The sequence below is a fragment of the Phascolarctos cinereus genome, unplaced genomic scaffold, assembly GCF_003287225.1.
Source record: "Phascolarctos cinereus isolate Bilbo 61053 unplaced genomic scaffold, phaCin_HiC Scaffold_5;HRSCAF=322, whole genome shotgun sequence".
Taxonomy (NCBI): domain Eukaryota; kingdom Metazoa; phylum Chordata; class Mammalia; order Diprotodontia; family Phascolarctidae; genus Phascolarctos; species Phascolarctos cinereus.
In genome coordinates, this window is record NW_027555958.1 from 241551895 (window position 1) to 241571879 (window position 19985).

General features: G+C 37.4%; 1 protein-coding gene across 6 annotated transcripts in view; it reads left to right on the forward strand.

The window, feature by feature from the left end:
- The window catches only part of FKBP5 (FKBP prolyl isomerase 5), a 190305-nt gene that overhangs the window by 139113 nt on the left and 31207 nt on the right, over positions 1-19985 (forward strand). For all 6 annotated transcript variants that reach the window (XM_020999591.2, XM_020999592.2, XM_020999595.2 and 3 more), the window contains 2 exons: positions 17389-17545; positions 19492-19582. In XM_020999591.2, the coding sequence (XP_020855250.1) occupies positions 17389-17545; positions 19492-19582 (248 nt within the window). The remainder of the gene's footprint in view (positions 1-17388; positions 17546-19491; positions 19583-19985) is intronic.

Sequence of the window (19985 nt, forward strand, 5' to 3'; positions counted from 1 at the left end):
TAGCCAACAGCACTCTGGAGTGCAGCCTAAACCAGATCAAAATGTAGTTGGAAAATATTTAACAAGATAAAATACACAAAATATAGATAACATTACATTTTAAAACTAAGTCAAGATGTGGCCCACAGGAATCATTAGGTACTGTTTAGTGGCCCCTTTTTCTATTTGAGTTTGACACCACTGCTATCAGCAACTCTAGGCAATAGTCATAGAGAAGGGACCAGCACCTCTGGTGTTAGAAGGTGCTCCCTCACCTGGGAGTTCCCTGTGCCAATGAAATCACAGATTCAGCCCCTACCCCTATTCCTTTACGTTTTTACAAAGTGTTTTCCTCACAGCAACCCTCTGGGCTGACTAGTGTAAATACTATTATTCCCATTTCATGGATGGGAAAACAGGCTGTAAGAGAATATGCAACTTACCCATCATCATATAGCTAATATGTGTGAGAGTTAAGAATCCAGGACAGTGTTCTACTTATTGTGCCGCATTCTGTGTGGCAGTAGCAATAGCAATCCCTTCATTTGTGTTTTTAAGCCCATTCCTTCTCTTTTGTCTTGTCCTATAAGAGAAGAAAAACAAACAAACAAGCCGCAGGCCAGTGTATTTACAATATTCTGTTATATAGCTAAGATTATAAATCTTCTGTTCTCTCCAGCTTTTCTTGTTTAGGCATTATAATCCCAGTTTCTGGAGCCTTACCTCATAAGACCTATTTTCTAGTCCTTTAATCATTTTCTTGTTTTCTCCCCTGAATTACCTCCAAATCCTACAAATGTTATAGAGCTGAAAACTAAACACAATGCTACATACAGAGAAGGAATTCCCTCTTCCTAGCATCATGCTCACTTTTTTTTAAATTAAGTTTAACTTTTCTTAGCACCAAAAATAAACCTCTGTCTTGTCACACTTGGAATTATCTAAAGTCATTGTTTCTCCCATTTTGCCATGCAATCTATTTTTTTCTCACTTCAGTGAATTAATAGGGATAGATATAGGATCTGTGATTTCGTATGGGGAACTCCTAGATGAGGAAACTCCTTCTACCAATTCATGAGACCATCTTTTCAGCAACTTACAATACAGGAGCATTTCCTAGAGCACTGAGGGATTAAATAGTTCACTTAAGTCATGTCAAGGTTAAGCAGATGTTCCTGACTTCAAGGCCAGATCTCTATCCCACTCTGATTTGTCAAGATCATTTTGAATTCTAATTTTATTTTTCAAAATTCTCTTCATTTACGCCACTCTTGTCTTATATTTTTTCTTTCCACCTTTGAATTTTTTTTTATCACCATAAATTACTGTAACCATCTAAGGCATGGATGAAAGCATTACATTTTATTAAGTTTTAAGAACCAGAATCCCTTAGAATGTCTCCCATTTTCGCTCTTCAAGGATGCTACTGGACCATGGAAAACTCTTGAATGAGATTACTCCAGACTTTTGAACAACCACCTAATAGAAGTTTCACCTAATCCTTTTCTGATATATTGAGACTGTTTCATCAGGAACTGAGAGAAGCAGAAGTAGTATAGTAAATAGAGCACTAAATTTGGAATTAGGAAGAGCAGGGTTCGAGTCCTGCCTGAGACATTTGCTAACTATGTAACCATGGATGAATCATTTAATTTCTCTGTGCTTCAGACACCTGAGGAACATGCATCTGCAAAATAAAAAAGTTTGATTTCCTTGACGCTTATGAGACCACTTAAGTTCTCACAAATTATGGTATGTGAATGTAATGGAATATTCTTATACCATAAAAAATGATGAAGTGGACAATTTCAGAGGAAACTGGGAAGGCCTCTAAACTGATGCAGATCAGAGTAAGCAGAATTTGAAGAACAATTTCTACAATGACAACATCATAGAGAAAAAATAACTTTGAAAGACTTAAGAACTCTGATCAGTACAGTGATAAACCACAGATTCAGAAGATTAAAGATGACACATCACTTACTTCCTGTCTAAGGTGTGATAAACTAAAAATGCAGAGAGAAATATATATTTTAGGTATGACTGAAGTGGGAATTTGTTTTGCTCTACCATTCCCATTTATGATGAGGGTTTTTCTTTTCTTTTTTTCCCCCTTAATTTGGGGGGGAGAAGAGTTATTAGGAGGGACAAATTATAAATATGTGTAAAAATAAATATTTTTTAAAAATCATAACTGAAAAATCATGACTTGATAGAGAAACAATAGCTCTCTTCTGAGATTTGGAAGCCCCTCAAACTAAAGAGGAACTAAACTGGTTACCTCCAGATATAAGTGCACTGAGTGGAAGTTACAAAGTAAGATTTTGGCTTGATAGAAGTACAAACACCATAACAATTAAATTCCTTTAGGACATGGTTTCTTTTCACTATAGGTCTCCAAGTACAGGTTAAATGAGTACTTGTTGATTATGCTATGATAGGGATTCTTGTTAAGTATAAGTTGGACCAGATGATCCCTGAGGTCCCTTTTAGCTTCAAGATTCCACATGATTCTTTGTACCATTCTCATACACTTAGCAGCAGTGACCCCACTATGAGTCTAAATCTTGATCCTCAGAAAAAACTTGTGTGGCCCTTCACCTCTTAATTGACATTACTTCCTATATCATTTCCCTTGTCTTTTAGACTCTTGAGCCCTCTGACTTGACTGTTTGGACATCTAGAGTCCATGAAGAGCTGGTGTATCCCAATAGTCCACAAAATCATGGAGCTACCACCACTCTTGCAAACTAATCTTTTCAGCAGCATTTGAATACAGAGTACATTCATTTCATAATGCCGGTTTTTTTTCCAAATAGGGAAATTGTATAACCAATGTAGAAATTTAGAGGAGGGCTATTGGATTTTTATTTACTCTAGGATAAACTGTCAAATCCTCTTTACCGAATATGTCATATTGTCAAGGTAAATAGCATAGCACTTTGTCTATACTGGACAGTGTTTTCATTCATTCATTTAGTTTAAGTTTATATAGCATTTTTCCTTTTAAAAAAACCTATCAACTAGGACCTTAGTACCTATTAAATTCTATGACACAAATTAAAATTTTTTTCTTGAAACTTTAGCCATTGGCTCACATTTTAAAACAATAACAGTATAACATATTGTTAGATAGATATTATATATAATTTTTCATATATAATAACATGTTATATGTAATATAACATATTATATAATACAGTGTAAAATTTCAAGTTAAGATTGAGGAAGATAAACTAATATAGAATCTGAAGTACATATATTTACATTCTACAATAAATGTTGAGGTCTGCTGTTAGATCACTTAGCAACTATTTAAATATCTGTATAGGCTAGCAATATAAATATTAGGGAAGAGAGGAAGGGGAAAGGAATTTTTAAGTGCATACTGCGTGCCACGCAAACAAATATTTTTCAAATATTATTTCATTTGATCCTCACAGTAAGTCTGTGAGGTAAGTACTATTATTATTCTCATTTTATAGTTGAAGAAACTGAACCAGACCTCGGTTAAGTGACTTGTCTGGGGTCACACTGCTAAAAAGTGTCAGACACCAAGCCCCTACCTGAGAAGAATTTCCATTTTAGTTGATTCAAGGAAACTAGGTTCCATTGAGTAACTATAGCTTTCTCCTCCTACAGAGCTCAAAGCTTTTTTTTTTCTTTAGCTTTAGTGGAGTTAACAGTTTTTTCTTGTAGCTCAAGAGTTCTTAAACTGGGATCCATGAACTTTTTGATAACTATTTCAGTATAATTGGTTTCCTTTGTCACCTTATATGTTTTATTTTATGCATTTAAGAACAATTTTCTGAGAAGAAATCTGTCCATAAGCTTCCCCAGATTGCCAGAGGGGTCCAGGACACAAAAAATGATTTAAGAACTCCTGTGCATTCGTGCAGATGTGGAGGGGGTGGTGTTAATTTGTACCTTTGGAGAATTTATACCACGTATTCAGTACAAAGGACAGAAGTCACTCTTTTGACTAGTTTGACTCAGTGACGAATGCATTTGAAGAATAGCTGTCTTTCATAAAGGGAATTTAAGAAGTGTTAGTTTAGCATCAGATAATGCAGAGTGCATAGAGACCAAGAGGGAACGGTTTAGGATGGCCTGATTTACTTAACTCCCATGTGTGATGGGAGCAATTTGAATTCTAATCAGTAATGTCTACCATGTGCCCTCTGTTGCTTTATAGAAATTCTGTTTGCTCTGATAGTTGTTCTTTCAGAGAAGAAACAGACATGAAATGGCTTCCTGTGTCTTAAGTGCAATGACAAGATGCCTTGTTAGGTATGAAATAGAGGCAAAAAGAAACATATTTGTTATAAATAAGGCAGTATGGCAAACCCTGGCTGAATAGGAATAGTCTATGATAACCTAAAACTCTCAGGCCAGATAACCAGTGGTGTCCAATAGCAAAGCCATTTTATAACATTCCCATTCTAGTCCCTGTGACTTGGGAATGAATGCAAAGATACTGGACATCACCACAATAATTAGAAAGGGAAAAAATATACACTTACCAGAACTAATGTACATCTTTAGTGTTTTTTTTGAGTTATAGAGCCCCTTTCTCAGTCTTTCTTCCTAAAACAAGCTGTACAGTATTTGGATTCTTGCATTTCAGCTTTTGTTACTGCCACTCCTTTCCTTCCCTCCCCCAAACCCCTCGTTTTAATAGAAGTACAAATTGCTGTCTGCACATCCAATTCATGTGCCAGCCACATTCAGAACAGGGTGTTCTGTGCTCTTCAAAACCAAATTGCTTTAGGCAGTGAGAGAACAATAAGTCAGTACTCCAGCTTAAGTGATGTTTTGCAGGCAAACTGAATTTACTTGATGCAGTTACTCTTGGGTTATCCATACAGAATCAAATAATTTGGATCCATTTGAATTTGTGGGGATTTGGGAATTGTTGGAAGAAGACTTTTTGTCTCTATGATATATGTAGTTTGGAGTAGAATTTAAAGGTGAAGGATATGGGGTATGAAACTTGCCTTTTTTAAAAAAAATGTGAGTATCTGTTCTTTACTTAAGAAAAATAAATTTGAAGCTCCCCTGCTGTATGTTTTTATTTTCTCTGGATATATCATGGATCATTCGCTCCCTTAAATAATGTTGGCTAAGTTTAATATCAGAACTTAAGTACCACAGAGCCTGAGTTCCTAGTGATTCATGATGATTATTATTAAATATTTATTAAAATAAGTATTCAGACTAGAAGAAATGTTGAAAATGAGTGATCATGTGTCCTCTGAAGCCAGAGCTGCTGCAGTTCTTTGGGTAGCATTTGTGAGGATGGAAATCTTGAACAAGACTAGCCAGGAATACCTCTCCCTCTTTTCTGGGATCCTTTGGCAGTAGGTAGTCTCTGATGGTGGTGATGAGCATTTGTATACCGGTGTTCTAAGGTCAGAAATCAGTTAACATTGTGATATCCTTTACTATTTTAGATGCAGAGAATCAGTGGGTAAGAGCCTGATCAAGCACTTTGAAGCAGACAAAGCAAACTGCCTAATACAACTAGTAAATGCCTAAGGTGCAATTTTAAGTCCAGTGCTTTTATTTTCTTCACTATGCTGGCTTTGACATTACAGACATTGTCAATGCTCAGTTTAAAAAAAATAATATCACTGGTGCACTTTCGTTTTTATATCATAGTCGTTTTGGGGGAGGAAAACAGTTCTTCCTTCTTCCTCCCAGATTGAAACGTCCCTTATTAAGAAAGAAAAAAAATAAGCAAAAACACCTAATATAGTATTTACACAGTGTATGCAGCATTCTGTCTTAGTAGTCCTCCACCTCTGTGACATGAGAAGAGAGAGATATGTTTCATCATTGGATTTTTTTTTCAGTTACTGAGTTTGGTTTCTTTTTGGTGATCTCTCCACTTAGATTGTTGTAGCATTGTGTATATTCTTGTAATTGTTTTTTTTTAAATCTCTAAATCAGTTCATGCAGTTCTTTCCATTTTTTTTAATTCTCAAGATTCAGTATTTCCTATTTCACAATAATACTACATTATATCGAGGTTGGCATGGATAGATACTGTCATGGAAGCCACGAACATGAGCTTGGACGGACTTCAAGAGATAGGGGAGGATAGGAGGGCCCCGGGTGTGGTATGGTTCAAGGGGTGAGACAGGACTAGACAACAATATAACTATATCTCAGTTTGTTCAGCTATTCAGTGATTGATGAGTACCAGTTCTTTGTCTTTTCCTTTTTTTTTTATTCTTTGCCCGTAGCACAGTACCTTGCACATGATAGATACTTAAATGTTTGCTGACTGCTGACTAGCATGAAGAGCACTGCATTGAGTATTTTTGTTATACAGTCAGTTCTGCTATGACACAGCATATGCATTCCTAAAAATCACCGTACCGTGCTATGCAATGAAAACCTCAGTGCTTATGGGAAAAGTGAGGCTAGGAGCCCAACACTCAAATACTTTATCATTTTAGAAAGATAGAAACTTTATAAAAATGGTATCAGTTTTATACTTGTTAAATGGCTCAGAAAACTACAGTAAATAGTAATTGTGTCTATGGCCTTGTACTGTTATTCTGTCTGGCCTCAGTTTCCACAGGGCCAAACTCGCGAAGATGACTGCTATTAGAAAAATACACATGTTCAAGACAAATATTGTAGCAGAATTGACTGTATAATTAGACTTCTGTTATGTCTTTGACTTCCTTGGAATATATGCCTAATATGGATATTTTTTAATTCATTGTCCTAGATAGAAATTTCAATTTAAATATTATAGCCTTAAAAGAGTAGTTCGGGTCCATGTCAGAAATGCCAGATTTGCTCAATATAGGTCAGTTGATTTTAGAGACCATCTTTTTTGATGCCTATGTGTATAAGGTATTATAAGGTTTTTCCTTTTTCCTTTTAGGAAGCTATGAACACTGGATTAGTTCTGACAATTAATTGAGAGAAATTAATCACAAGGGGATTTTTAAAAATTTTTTCTAAGTTCTGCCTGTAGCAATGACTTCATTAGTGTCTGACTTAAAAGTAGCTTTATTTTGTTTATTTCAGAAAATTTTGCTAATCGTCAGTCAATAAACATTTATTAAGGACCTACTATGTCAGGCACTATGCTAAGTGCTAAGGATACAAAGAAAGGGAAAAGAAAGATCCCACTCGATGCCCATCAGTTGGGGAATGGCTGAACAAGTTGTGGTATATGAATGTAATGGAATACTATTGTGCTATAAGAAATGATGAGCAGGTAGACTTCAGAAAAACCTGGCAAGACTTGTATAGACTGATGCTGAGTGAAGTGAACAGAACCAGGAGAACATTGTACACAGCAACAGCCATGTGGTGCAATGACTAACTTTGACAGACTTAGCCCTTCTCAGCAGTGCAAGGATCTAAGACACCTCCAAAAGTCTCAGATAGAAAATGGTATCCACATCCAAAGAAAAAACTATGGAGTTTGAATGCAGATTGAAACATAGTATTTGCTATTGTTTTCCTTCTGTTTTGTTTTGTTTCCTCTTTCTTGTGGTTCCTCCTATTGATTCTAATTCTTCCTTACAATATGACTAATGTGAAAATATGTTTAATAGGAGTGTATGTGTATAGCCTGTATCAGATTGCGTGCCATCTTGAGGAAGGAGGAGGAGAAAAATTTTAAACTCAAAAGCTTATGGAAGTGATTGTTGATAAATCAAAATAAATTAATAAAAAAAATTTTTAATGGAAAAAAAGATCCCAATCTAAGGGGTTCATTTTAATTCAGGAGACAACATGCACAAACAAGTTACATACAGGATAAATTGTAAATAATCAGTAGAGGGAAGACATTAGAATTAAGGAGGTTCAGGAAAAGCTTCTTGTGGAAAGTAGAATTTGTGCTGAGACTTTGCACTTAACAAACTTGAGAGATAGAAACTAGAGCATTCCAGGCATTGGAGACAGCCAAGGAAGTGCTGGGGCAGTGAGATGGATTGTCTTCCTGGAAGAATAGCAAGCATGCCAGTGTCACTTTCACAGAGTACGGTGGGGAGGTCGGAGGGGATGGTACAAGGTCCAGAAAAGACTGGAAAAGTGCAATGAAGGGCTTTGAATGCCAAAGAAGGGATCTTATATTTGACCCTGGGGGTGATAGGGAGCCATTGGAGTTTATTGAGTGGCAGGATGACATGGGCAGACCTGTGCTTTAGGAAAATCACTTTGGCAGCCAGGGGGAGGATAGAATAGAATGGGGAAAGACTTGAGAAAGGGAGATAAACCAGTTTGCCACAGTTCAAGCATGAAATGATAAGGGCCTGATAAGGATAGTGATAGCATCAAGGGAGAGAAGAGATCGTATTTGGGAGATGTTATAAAAGTAAAAATCAGCAGACCTTGGCAACAGATTGGGTATGAGGAGTGAGAGAGAATGAGGAGTCAAGGATGACACCTAGGTGCAAGGCTTGGTGACTGAGAAGGTGGGGATGTCCTCAGCAGTAACAGGGAAGTTAGAAAGAGAGGATGGTTTGGGGGAAAAGATAATGAGTTCAGTTTTGGACATGTTGAGGTTAGGATGTCTACAGAAAATCCTGTTTTAGATGTCCAGTGTGCAGTTGGAGATGGGAGACTAGAGGTCAGCAGAGAGTCTGGATAAGTAGATTTGAGAATCATCAGTGCAAAGATAATAATTGAATCCACTAGAGCTAATGAGATCACCAAGTGAAATAGTATAAAGAGAGAAGAGAAGAGAGCCTAGGACAGACTCTATATAGGACTCTACCCAGGGTTAGTGGGCATGACCTGGATGAAGATCTGTCAGAAGAGACTGAGAAGGAGTGCTCATATTGGTAGGAGGAGAACCAGGAAGGAGTAGCACCACGAAAACCTAGAAAGTAGTGAGTGGGGGCAGCTAGGTGGTGCAGTGGATAGAGCACCGGCCCTGGATTTAGGAGGACCTGAGTTCAAATGCGGCCTCAGACACATAATACTTCCTAGCTGTGTGACTCTGGGCAAGTCACTTAACCCCAATTGCCTCACTAAAAAATAAATAAATAAATAAATAAAATAGAAAGTAGTGAGTGTCAAGAGGATGATGATGAACAGTGTCAAAGAGACCTTTGTAGAAAAGTAACTTTGGAGAGAGCAGTTTTGGTGGAAGGATGAACTCACAAGTCAGACTAGAGAGAGAGAAGAGATTAAGAGGAAAAGAAGTGGAGACACCAATTACAGTTGGCCTTCTCAAGGAGTTTTTCCGTAAAAGGGAGGAGATATGTGAGACGATAGCTAGTGATGATGGATGGATCAAGTGAGGATGGAAAGATATGGACATGTTTATAGACAGTAGGAAAGCAGCAGTATATGAGGAGAGATTAAAGTGAGAATGAGGGTATTAGAGGGTGCTCCCCAAACAATCTGGTGGAAAATATAGGATGTATTGAGATCACCTGTGCATCTAGAAGAGTTTGCTTTGGCAAGGAAAAGGCCACTGATATGTGAGACGGGGTGGAGGTAGATGTGACAGTGGATATCTGGGAAATGTGAGTTGAGAAGGGAAGAAGAGAATGCTCTTAGTGAATGGACTCAGTTTTTTTTTCCAGTGAAATACAAGGTAAGGATCTCAGCTGGGAATAGGAGCTATGAAAGATTTGAGGAGGGATGAAAAGGTTTGGAAAAGTTGTGATGAATACTGTAGTAAGTTAGGGAGGTGTAAAAGGATTGCTTTACTGCAGTGAGGGCCCAGTTGTGGTTGTGTAGCATGCATTTATAGTGGATCACATCAGCTTGTTCTTATGATTTTCTCTGGTTTTGTGTTCTGCAGCACATATGTAAGAGCAATGGTAGCAGATGGTTGGAGTAATCTAGGGCTGAGGCTTGCAGGGTAAGATCAGCAATAGGATAAGAGACAGGGTCTTCAAGGACAGCATAGAGTTGAACTGGTTCACCAAAAGATCAAAACGAGTGATAGAGGTAGAGAAGTGAGCCTGGAAGTGGCAGTGGAGAAATAGCAGCATTTCAACACCCCCACCTTAACAAATATGTACAACCAGGGCTGGAGAGAGTGGCCAGGGAAGCTTATCAAGAGGGAACTAGGGCTCATTGAGAGCCAAAAGATGAAAGGAGTGAGGAAGGAAAAGATTTAAGATGAAAGCAAATTTGTTATATGCAGGGCATCTATTCCAGAGAACACAGTCGAAGGAGTAAATCACTTTAGAGTGCAACATTAGGGGGGGGTCAGTTGAGGCAGGTGGGAATAAGGGAATGGGCAAGGGAGGAATGAAGAACAGGTTTTGTATAAAGACAGCAGGTTGTTCAGGATCACTGGGATAAGGAGGGTATGATAGCGAGGGGGAAGTTAGTTAATTTTTGCTCAGTGGGTTCAGAAGGGTTTTTACCATAAGTAAGGATCCATCCTTAGGGTGTTAAGAGAGTTTAAGTGAGGAGACAAATAGAAGGAGCTGAAGGAATTGTGTTTCTGTCCAGTACTTGCAAGCAGGCCAGGCTAGGAGAAAGATAGAGGGAGCATGAAGAAATGGCATTTCCCAGTCTATATCACACAGGAAGGGTCCTCTGTAGTCAGGAAAGATCCCCTGCAAATGGGAAGAGACCAGCCCAAAGGACCAGCGCTTGATAGAATAGCACCTCTCTGATTCCCTTCTTCCAGGATCAGGAGACCTACATGCTATGGAATGGCATCTCTTTGAATCTCTTGTTGATAGGAAGGGGCCAGGTCACCAGACAATCTTGAGATGGGACATTTCTTTGATCCCCTTCAGGCAGGAAGGGTCCTCTGCATGCAGGAAGAGAATAGGTTTCTAGACTATCACATTATTATATGAAAATATTCTACCTTATTTTTAAAAACATTTTTCTTTTCTCTTCTATTGGCATTTATCTGTAGCTAATATCTTTACTGAATATATGGATGGCTTATCATATTTAGAGAACATATCTATGTGTATATGTATATATATAATATGATTATATTATTTTATATATACACACATAATTTTTAATGCTTTAGTTTCCTCATCTATAAAATGGGTTTAATAGCATCTACTTACTAGGGTCATTGTGAAGATAAAATGAGATATTTTAAGGTGCTCTGCAAATTTTAAAGTCTATGTAAATGCTATCTAGTATTATTAGTAAAGTAAACCATAGTATCAAACTGAAAAAGAGACTAAGAACCTGATATATAGGTAAGGATCATTTTGAAAATCCCTAGATTTTCTGTTTAGAAACTTTCAAACGTTATCAACTTTATAAGCCACAATGAATGTGTGCTTATAGCTACCTTCCACTCTAAATGTGCTAAGTTTGGGAAGAAGGTAATAATTTTATTACTAAGCAAGAAGAGAAAGTATTAAGTGTTTGTAATCTTATGAAATACCTCTTAGGACATAAGACCTCGTAAATTAAGTTTCCATTAGCCTAATTAACTGTAATTCATCTACCCTTAGCAAACTCTTCAAAGATAGTACCATATTATATTCTAAAAAAAATTTCTGTTTTAAATGTTCAAAGTATTTAGGAAAGCAAACTTTTCCCTCAAGCACTTGGAAAGCATCAGCTCATTAGAATTAACAATGAAAAAAGCATTTATTATGTGTCAGCCACCAATATAAGCACTAGAGAGGGAAATACAAAAGCTGCCCTCAAGGAGCTCATATTCTAGGGGAGTAGTGGGCTGGAAGTCTTAGAATGAGTGGAACAGTAGATCAGTCAGTTGGTAATTCCTTTCCAGAGGCAATAGTAGTATTGAGTTGATTACTTGCATTTCTTGGTGGAAAGGTAAAAGGGAGGAAAATGACTGGTTTAGAAAGATAAGGATCCATGTTCCCATGGAGGTCAGAGCTGAGTGTCACAGCTTCTCTAAGGCATGGTCTCTAGAGATGTAATCTGGAGGATAGAACAGCAGTAGCAGCAGCCAGAAAAGGATATGGTAACAATAATTCATGCTTATAGGATTCTAAGATCTGGAACTGAAAAGAGTGATGGAGATAATCTAATCAAATTCTCATATTTTATAAATGAGAAAACTGAGGCTGAGAGGCTAAGTGACTTGCCCAAGAGCACCTAGCTAAGTGGCAATGGTAGGATTTAAAGTGAAGTTCTCTGATTCCCAATCCCTACATTAGTTTCAGCTCTACAAATTTAATAATGCTTTCTTTTCAACAACCTTATGAGGTAGGTAGTACAAATATCATTATTCCTGTTTTAGAGATATGGAAACTAAAATTAAATTACTGTGATCACATAGATAGTAAGTAGTTGAGCTGGAATTTGAACCCAGGTCTTCTTATAAAGTCTATCCCCAAGTCATTTTAAACTAGTTTGTTACAGTAAGAACCTGAAAGTAGTCTAACCAACTTTTCTTCCAAGAAACAGGAAGCAGACAGCCCAGCTTCTATAAACAAACCTACTCTAGCAAAACCTTGAAATTCATATAAGACTGAATAATGATCAAGGAATCCAATGAGAAATTACAGTAAGTGACTTCTTCTACCCCAGAGCTGCACAAAAGTTAGCTAAAATCCCATAGGTAATAGGAAAGGGAATTCCTCTGTCAAAATTCGTGTCAACAATACTGGCAAAAAGGCAGAGCATATAAGATTCAGGATCCAGAGGTAGTAAAAATGATGGTTTTCTCTGAGAAAGCCTCAGGGTAAGAACCTTGGGAGTCTTAGGAGGAATAGCTGCATTCAGGGACCAGCAGCCAGTGCAATGCCAAGCAGCATGGTGCTACAGGGCTCAAGACACTCCTGGTCCCAGGGACTCTGAGATCCCTAGTAGTCTGTACTTAGATGCCAGAGAAAGAGCCCTGAAGATACAGTGTTCCCAACCTCAAAATTCATGGAGGGCTAGCCCCAGGAGGCAGAGGAAAGCACCAGAACCCAAGGTAAGACCAAACAAGGCAGATCACTGCACCCAAAAGCCCAGCAAGGGATGGAGCCTGACCCTGACACAAAACCCCAGTTTAGGAGCGATGAGGATATCAAGGAAAACACTGACCATTATCAAAATTATTACAAATCTAGAGATCACCCAGAAAGAAAAACTGAGTAACTCTATAACACATGTAAGCACAAACCTAAAGGAAAATAATTTTTTTTCCCACAAGGACTACATGAAAGAAGAAATGAAGGAAGAGATAGGAATTGGAAGGAGAATATTTAGCTTAGAAGAGACAGTCGTAAACCTTACCCAAGAAATGAACTCTCTAAAAACTAGAATTAACCGAACAGAAATCACTGACGAAAGGAGGCAGCAAGAACATTAGAACAAGATCAAGATTGAAAAAAATAAAAGAAAATGTGAGATATTTAATATCAAAACAAACTGACCTGGGAAACAGGTTGAGGGATAATTTAAGAATAACTGAACTCCCTGAAAACCATGAGAAAAAAAAGTTTAAAAAAAAGCTCTAGGCAGTATATTTCAAGAAATTATAAATTAAAACTACCCAGATCTATTAAAACCAGGGGGCAAAATAAAGATAGAAAGAATCTACTGATAATCTGCTGAAAGGGATGCCAAAGGGGAAAATCCCAGAAATGTCATAGCCAAAATCCATAGTTCCCAGGTCAAAGAAAAATTATTACAGACATCCAAAAAGAAGCAGTTCAAGTAGCAAGGAACTCCAGTAAGGATAACACAAGACCTGGCAGCTACTACTAGAAATCAAAGGAGATTTAGAATATAATATTCCAAAAGGCAAAAGAGACAGCCTCACCACCAAAATTTACTTACCCAGCACAGCTAAGTATAGTCTTCCAAGGTTAAAAATAGACTTTTAAATGGAATGTAGAACTTCGAAGCATTCTTGATGAAAAGACCAGAGTTGAGTAAGAACTTTGAAATGCTAAGGCAAGAAAAACCTAGAAAAATAAATCTATTCCAGCGATTAGAAGGAGCTGTATGATGATACAATGACAACATTCTAATGGGGGAGAAGAAACAGTATCCTTTCAGAAACTTAACATCTTTGAAGGGTATTAAGGAAGCTAAATAAGAAAAGCAGTGGTCTTAAAAGCAGATTGGTTTTATTCAAGGGTCTGAGGAGGGAAAAAGAACAGGAGGGTAGGAGGAGAAGAGAAGTACACTAGAGTAAAGAGGAAGAAAAGGGGTTGGAATTTGCTGTTTTCTCATTGGAGCACATAAGAAACAGGATAAGGATCACACGGGAGGAAAATCTGGGAGAAGTGGGCTTAAAGATCAACCTTAATTCTTATATGAAATGGTCAGAGTTAAACATATAGATACACACAAAATCTGGTGTAGGAAGACATCAAAGTCTTAACAGAGAAATAAATGGACATAGAGGAGAAGGGGATTAAGAGGGAAGATAAAACGAGGAGACAAATAGTCACGGAAACAAATTTCCTGATCCTGAAACAGGGATTTACAAAGAGCCAGAATCTAAGAGGGGTGCTTTAGGGTGCCCCTTAGACAACTGGGGAGTAGTTAAACAAATTGTGGCATATGAATGTAATGGAATATTATTGCACCATAAGAAATGACAAAAAGGGCTGATTTCAGAGAATCTTGGGTTTTATGAATTAACACAGAGTGAAGTAAGAAAAAACCAGGAAAGCAATTCATACAAGGACAGCAACAGTGTAAAGAAAAAACAACTTTGAATGACTTAAGAACTGGTAACAGTGCAATAACCATGAAGGTCCACTCACCTGACAGAGGCAGAATGGACATAAGGTGCAGAGACAAATTTTTGGATTTGCTCAAATCCCCAGCATTGTATAGACAGCTGTGCTTACTTGCTAAAAGCATTCTTCTTTATCTTTTATTCTGTTCTTAACTGGAAGGAAGTAGGTCAGGAGAAGATACATGTTAGAAATAGTAATGCAAAAGAAATAGTTTCCTCTGGAATCCTTTTTTTGTCTATTCTGTGTGTATGAAAATGCTCCTTTGTCGATATTTAAGTTTAGGGAAAAAAATTTTTTTAAATAAAATAAACTGGGGGCAGCTAGGTGGCGAAGTGGATAGAGCACTGGCCCCGGAGTCAGAAGGACCTAAGTTCAAATTTGGCCTCAGACACTTGATACTTACTAGCTATGTGACCGTGGACAAGTCACTTAACCCTGATTGCCTCACCAAGAAAAAAATAAGATAAAATAAAATAAACTCTAGGAAGAATTTACCATTTTGTTGGCCTAGGGAACTCCCTTCACCTACAGTCTCGTGACTTAGTAAACAAGTCCCAGAGCATGTAAAGCATAAAGCAGCTGGAGGTTGTGACTTGCCCAGGCTCACACAGCTGACAAGTGTCAGAGATGGGATCTGAATCCTGGTTTTCCAGACTCCAAGCCCAGTGCATGGATCTTGATCAAATTATGTTCCTCTAAAGTATGTGTTCTCTAATTCCAGCCTTTTCAATATGAATTTTTGAATTACTTAGCTTTTACTTTTGAATTACTTAAGATTTACTAAATTTGGACCATTTTGAAGGTTACAAGCAAATGACATTGTTTTTTAGTGTTGAATGTGATATGTGATATTTGCCTGTGCCAATCACACACACACACACACACACACACACACAGCAGTTTCCTCGCCCTCTTAAAAGCCAGCCTAGTCATTGTTCCACTCCAGCTAAACTGTCTTAGTTAAGTCTCTTGATCAGAGGAGCCCTAAGAGATCATCTAGTCTCATCCCTGGGTTGATCCTATAAGAAACTGGTTGGACCATTAACCTACGAAATTAGGTTCACTCCACTTCTATACCAGGGATGAAAAAATTGTTAGTGTGTTTAACAGAGTGAGTTCAGCATTTCTAAGCACACATTTATTTTTCTTTTTTTTCTTTTCTTTTTCTTTTTCTTTTTTTTTTTTTGGTGGTTGTGTTTTGTTACTATGCTGGGTACACTGTTGTAATTCTGACAGCTTTTCTTTAAAATCCCCAGGGCTAGAATGAAGGTTACTCAATTAACCTCAAACATTTTTTTAAGTCTGTTTCCTGATCTTTCTTGGGAATTAGATGGCTAGATCATGAAATCAAAGAAGTTTAGAGTTGGATAGAACCAAAAGAGAGTATGTAATCCTAACTGAGGTATGTTAGAATTAGATTAGTATTAACATTTTTTTACAGTAATGAAAAACTAGAATTTGGCTCAGAGGACAGTGGGATAGAACTAGCGTTTTTTTCTTTTCTTTTCTTTTCTTTTTTTTTTTTTGCTAGGCAATGGGTTAAGTGACTTGCCCAGGATCACACAGCTAGTAAGTGTTATGTGTCTGATGCCGGATTTGAACTCAGGTACTCCTGAATTCAGGACCGGTGCTCTATCCACTGCACCACCTAGCTGCCCCCTAGCGGTTTTTTTAAGGTCCAAAAAAACAAATATTGGCCTTATATAGGTCTAGTCTTAGAAGCCCTATAGGGAAGAGTTAATCAGGGTATTGTATTTTGGGAGCAGACATTTTTCCTAAGACAGATATCATTTAAGGAAAAAAATATTTGTATCTAGCTGAATGAATAAAAAAAATGTATTAGGTACTTACTGTATTCCAGACATTTTGATAAATGCTGGAGAATTACCAGAAAGCAAGAGCATCCCAGCCTTCAAGACACTTACATTATACTAAGAGAAAGACAACCTGTAAAGGGGAGTGTTTTGGGTAGAGGAAGAATTCAAAATATTGATTGGAGTAATAGGTCAATCTGTTGCTAGGAATGATGATATTAATTTGATTATTGCTTTCAAAGCTAGAGTTGAAAACAGAAAGAAAAGGTTCTTAATGACTTGGTCTAGAGATGGTCAAGAAGTGGTTTTAAGGGCTAAGATTAGGTGAAATGACCAATCAGAGCCCAGAGTCATAGGGGTGGGATCTTTAGTTCCAGGCATTTTTGTAGTTATTATTTCAATAATGGAGTATTGTCAACTATCTTTTCCTAGTGAGACTTAGAGATTGAATGGGTTGTCCACAATCACAAAATGAGTCAATTTATGGCCCATTTTCAAAATTCATAAAACTCTGAACTTGAAACAGAAAGTGGTAATAGTCACAATTTCAGAATTGGGGAAACTAGAATTTGAAAATATGTATTAAATATTTATCTTAATGAACAGAGGAGAAGCCAGTGAGTAGGCATATGCCTTTAAACCCAGTTACCAGGAAAGCTGAGGGTTGGTGGATCTTTGGAGCTTGGTAGTTCTGAGCTGCAGTGGGCTAAGCCAGTCAGATGCTACACTAAATCTAGCAACTATGTCAGCTCCATGTGTTGGAAATGGAGCAGATCAAAGCTGCCATGCTGAGCAGTAGTGAGATCAGATCCATTAGCAGCCTTACTCTTCCAGCCTGGACAACATAGGGAAAAGCAGTCTTTTAAAAGAGAAAAAAAAATGTACTGATGAGGAAAATATGCTGCTTTTTGCTCACTTTCTGGTGGTATTTTAATGACTTCTTTCTCTCTTTTTAATTTCAGTCCACCTGGAAGGCTCTTGTGGTAACAGGACATTTGATTGCAGAGATGTAGTATTTGTTGTTGGAGAAGGGGAAGACCATGACATTCCCATAGGAATTGACAAAGCCCTAGAGAAAATGCAGAGAGAAGAACATTGTATTTTGTATCTTGGACCACGGTAAGTAATATGCCTGACCAGCATAAACAGTAAGATCATCTGAAATATAAAACCATACTCATTCTCTTGAGCTTGAAGCTATTCTCAACTTAAATTGATATTAGTAGTTAAAACAATTAATTTAAGATTACTAGAGACCTTGAAGTAAGGTTAATAAATTAATAGTAAATTATCTTCATCCAGGTTGCAAGTTCTAAGCTCATTTAATTAGAGTAACAGTATGATACGTAGTAGAAAAGAGTATCGAACTTGGAGTCAAGAGATATTTGGGTTTGAATCCCACTTCTGACATTTACAGGTTGTGTGAATGGACAGATCACTTAATCTTTCTATGCTTCAATTTCCTCAGTCTGTAAAATAAGAATATTAATATCTGTTGTTCATATTTGTAAAGGCTATTGTGAGGATCAAATGAGATGGCATACATAAAATACTTTGGAAGTCTTATAGGGCTATGTAAATGTAAACTATTACTATTAAAAAGAATTTTCTGACTTGTTTGCTTGTTTTCATAGGCAGGACTAACAGAATAGGGTATCTTTTTCCTTTCTTCTATACAGCCATTGGCAGAAGAACCTACAGTAGTCTGCTGTTGACTCTACTCATCTAGCCTCCGTTATTTTCTTCCTCCTTTCTCTAAATATAGTACAGTAGTGGTGGGAGAAGGGGCCCATCGTTGATTTACTACCCACTTGAACATGTGCCACCCGTTCTAATATTGGGCCTCTGTAAGAAAGTATGTACTTCCTGGATCTAAAGGCAGCAACCAGGAGATGACTCATTTTTGCCTACATTTTTCCCATCGCGAGTTGCTCCATTAGCACTTCTAAGCTTAAAACTCTTGGAGACTACAGAGGCTCTGAGGAAAACGTTTTTGTGTCTTATTACCCTTTGTCTGTCATTTTAGTAACAGTGATCATAGATGCCACTAGTCTAGCTTGAGAAACGTTTCCTAATTTGTATGGTAATCTCCTTCAAGTAAGGAGACTATTGAGATTAGAGTGATATTACTATAGAACTATATAATGAGATGTATTGTGAGATGTATTGTGAAGAGGATCTAGAGTTCAGTAGCAATAACAGGGTTAACCAGTTTTATGTAACTTTATAGGAAATATGCTTTGTAGGAGGGTTTGTTTCTATGTTTGTTGGGAAGCATCTGTTGTGTTAAAATGTGTCAGTTCAAATAAATAAAGAGGATAGAAATCTCCTCCAAAGCTTGCAGCTTTGATTATTTGTATTATCTGTGATTCCCATTAAAAAAAACTTGAATACAAGGACATATTTCCCTTTCTGAAATATGAGCCATGTTTTTCATTGATCTAGTTGGAAGTGACACTCTTTGAAAACTACATTTTCTTGTAAATGACTTTAAAAATATCTCTGCCAAATACCAGTCCAGCTGCAACAATGATTCTCTTTTGCTGTAGCATCCCTTTTGATAAAACTCATTAAATGCTTATCCCACAAGGAGGGCTGTTCTTTGTTAAAGAAAAGGTAAATGCCCCTGTAATTAAAAGAATGTAGGAGCAGCTAAGTGGTGCAGTGGATAGAGCACCAGCCCTGGAGTCAGGAGGACCTGAGTTCAAATCCAGCGTCAGACTAGCTGTATGACCCTGGGCAAGTTATAACCTCAGTTGCCTTCCCCCCCCCCCACCAAAAAAAAAAGAATATAACAACATTTAAAATCACATTGAGTAAGCTCTCCCAAGTAGTAAAGATATTGCATTCCTTCTGAATGTGAAGGTGAAATAACAGTAACTCAGATCCGGTTTCTAAAAACTGCAAAGGGAATGTTTCCTAGTCAACATCTAGTTTGTCTCTGATGTATGTAGCTTGCAAATTAATGATAATTCTATAGTAGAATGATGCTTTAAAAGACAGAGCAAGGGACCCAAAAGTATACTGATTCTCTTTAAAGTCCTAGTTTCTGTTCTTCATTTCAGATATGGCTTTGGAGAGGCTGGGAAACCAGAATTTGGCATTGAGCCTAATGCTGAACTTGTCTATGAAGTTATTCTTAAGAGCTTCGAAAAGGTGAGACAATAAAGACTTCAAAAGTGATACAATTCCTTCCCTCTACTTCCCCCAAGCAGTAGTTTATGTCAATAGGTAAGTATCTGTGTTTGTATGCATTATGTTGGTTATTTTGGAGTTTGGAATTTGGCTTTTGCACATCAATAACAGTGCAGCATAGCCAATATACCAACTGAGGGCCTCACTGCTCTTGTTTTGTTGGTGTGTGTCAGCATATTTCACTGTTTTTGGGTGAAATCCAAGACTTGTTCCTTTATTTGTTCCTAGACTTGCTCTTTTTGTACTTTTTTCTGGGTTGAGGACAAAAAGGTTCATGCTGTGCCAAGTACTTCCATAGGGAGGGCACTTTTTTAGTTCTGAACGGACTGTACCCTTTGCAGGAATCTTGAGATGAGACCTTCAG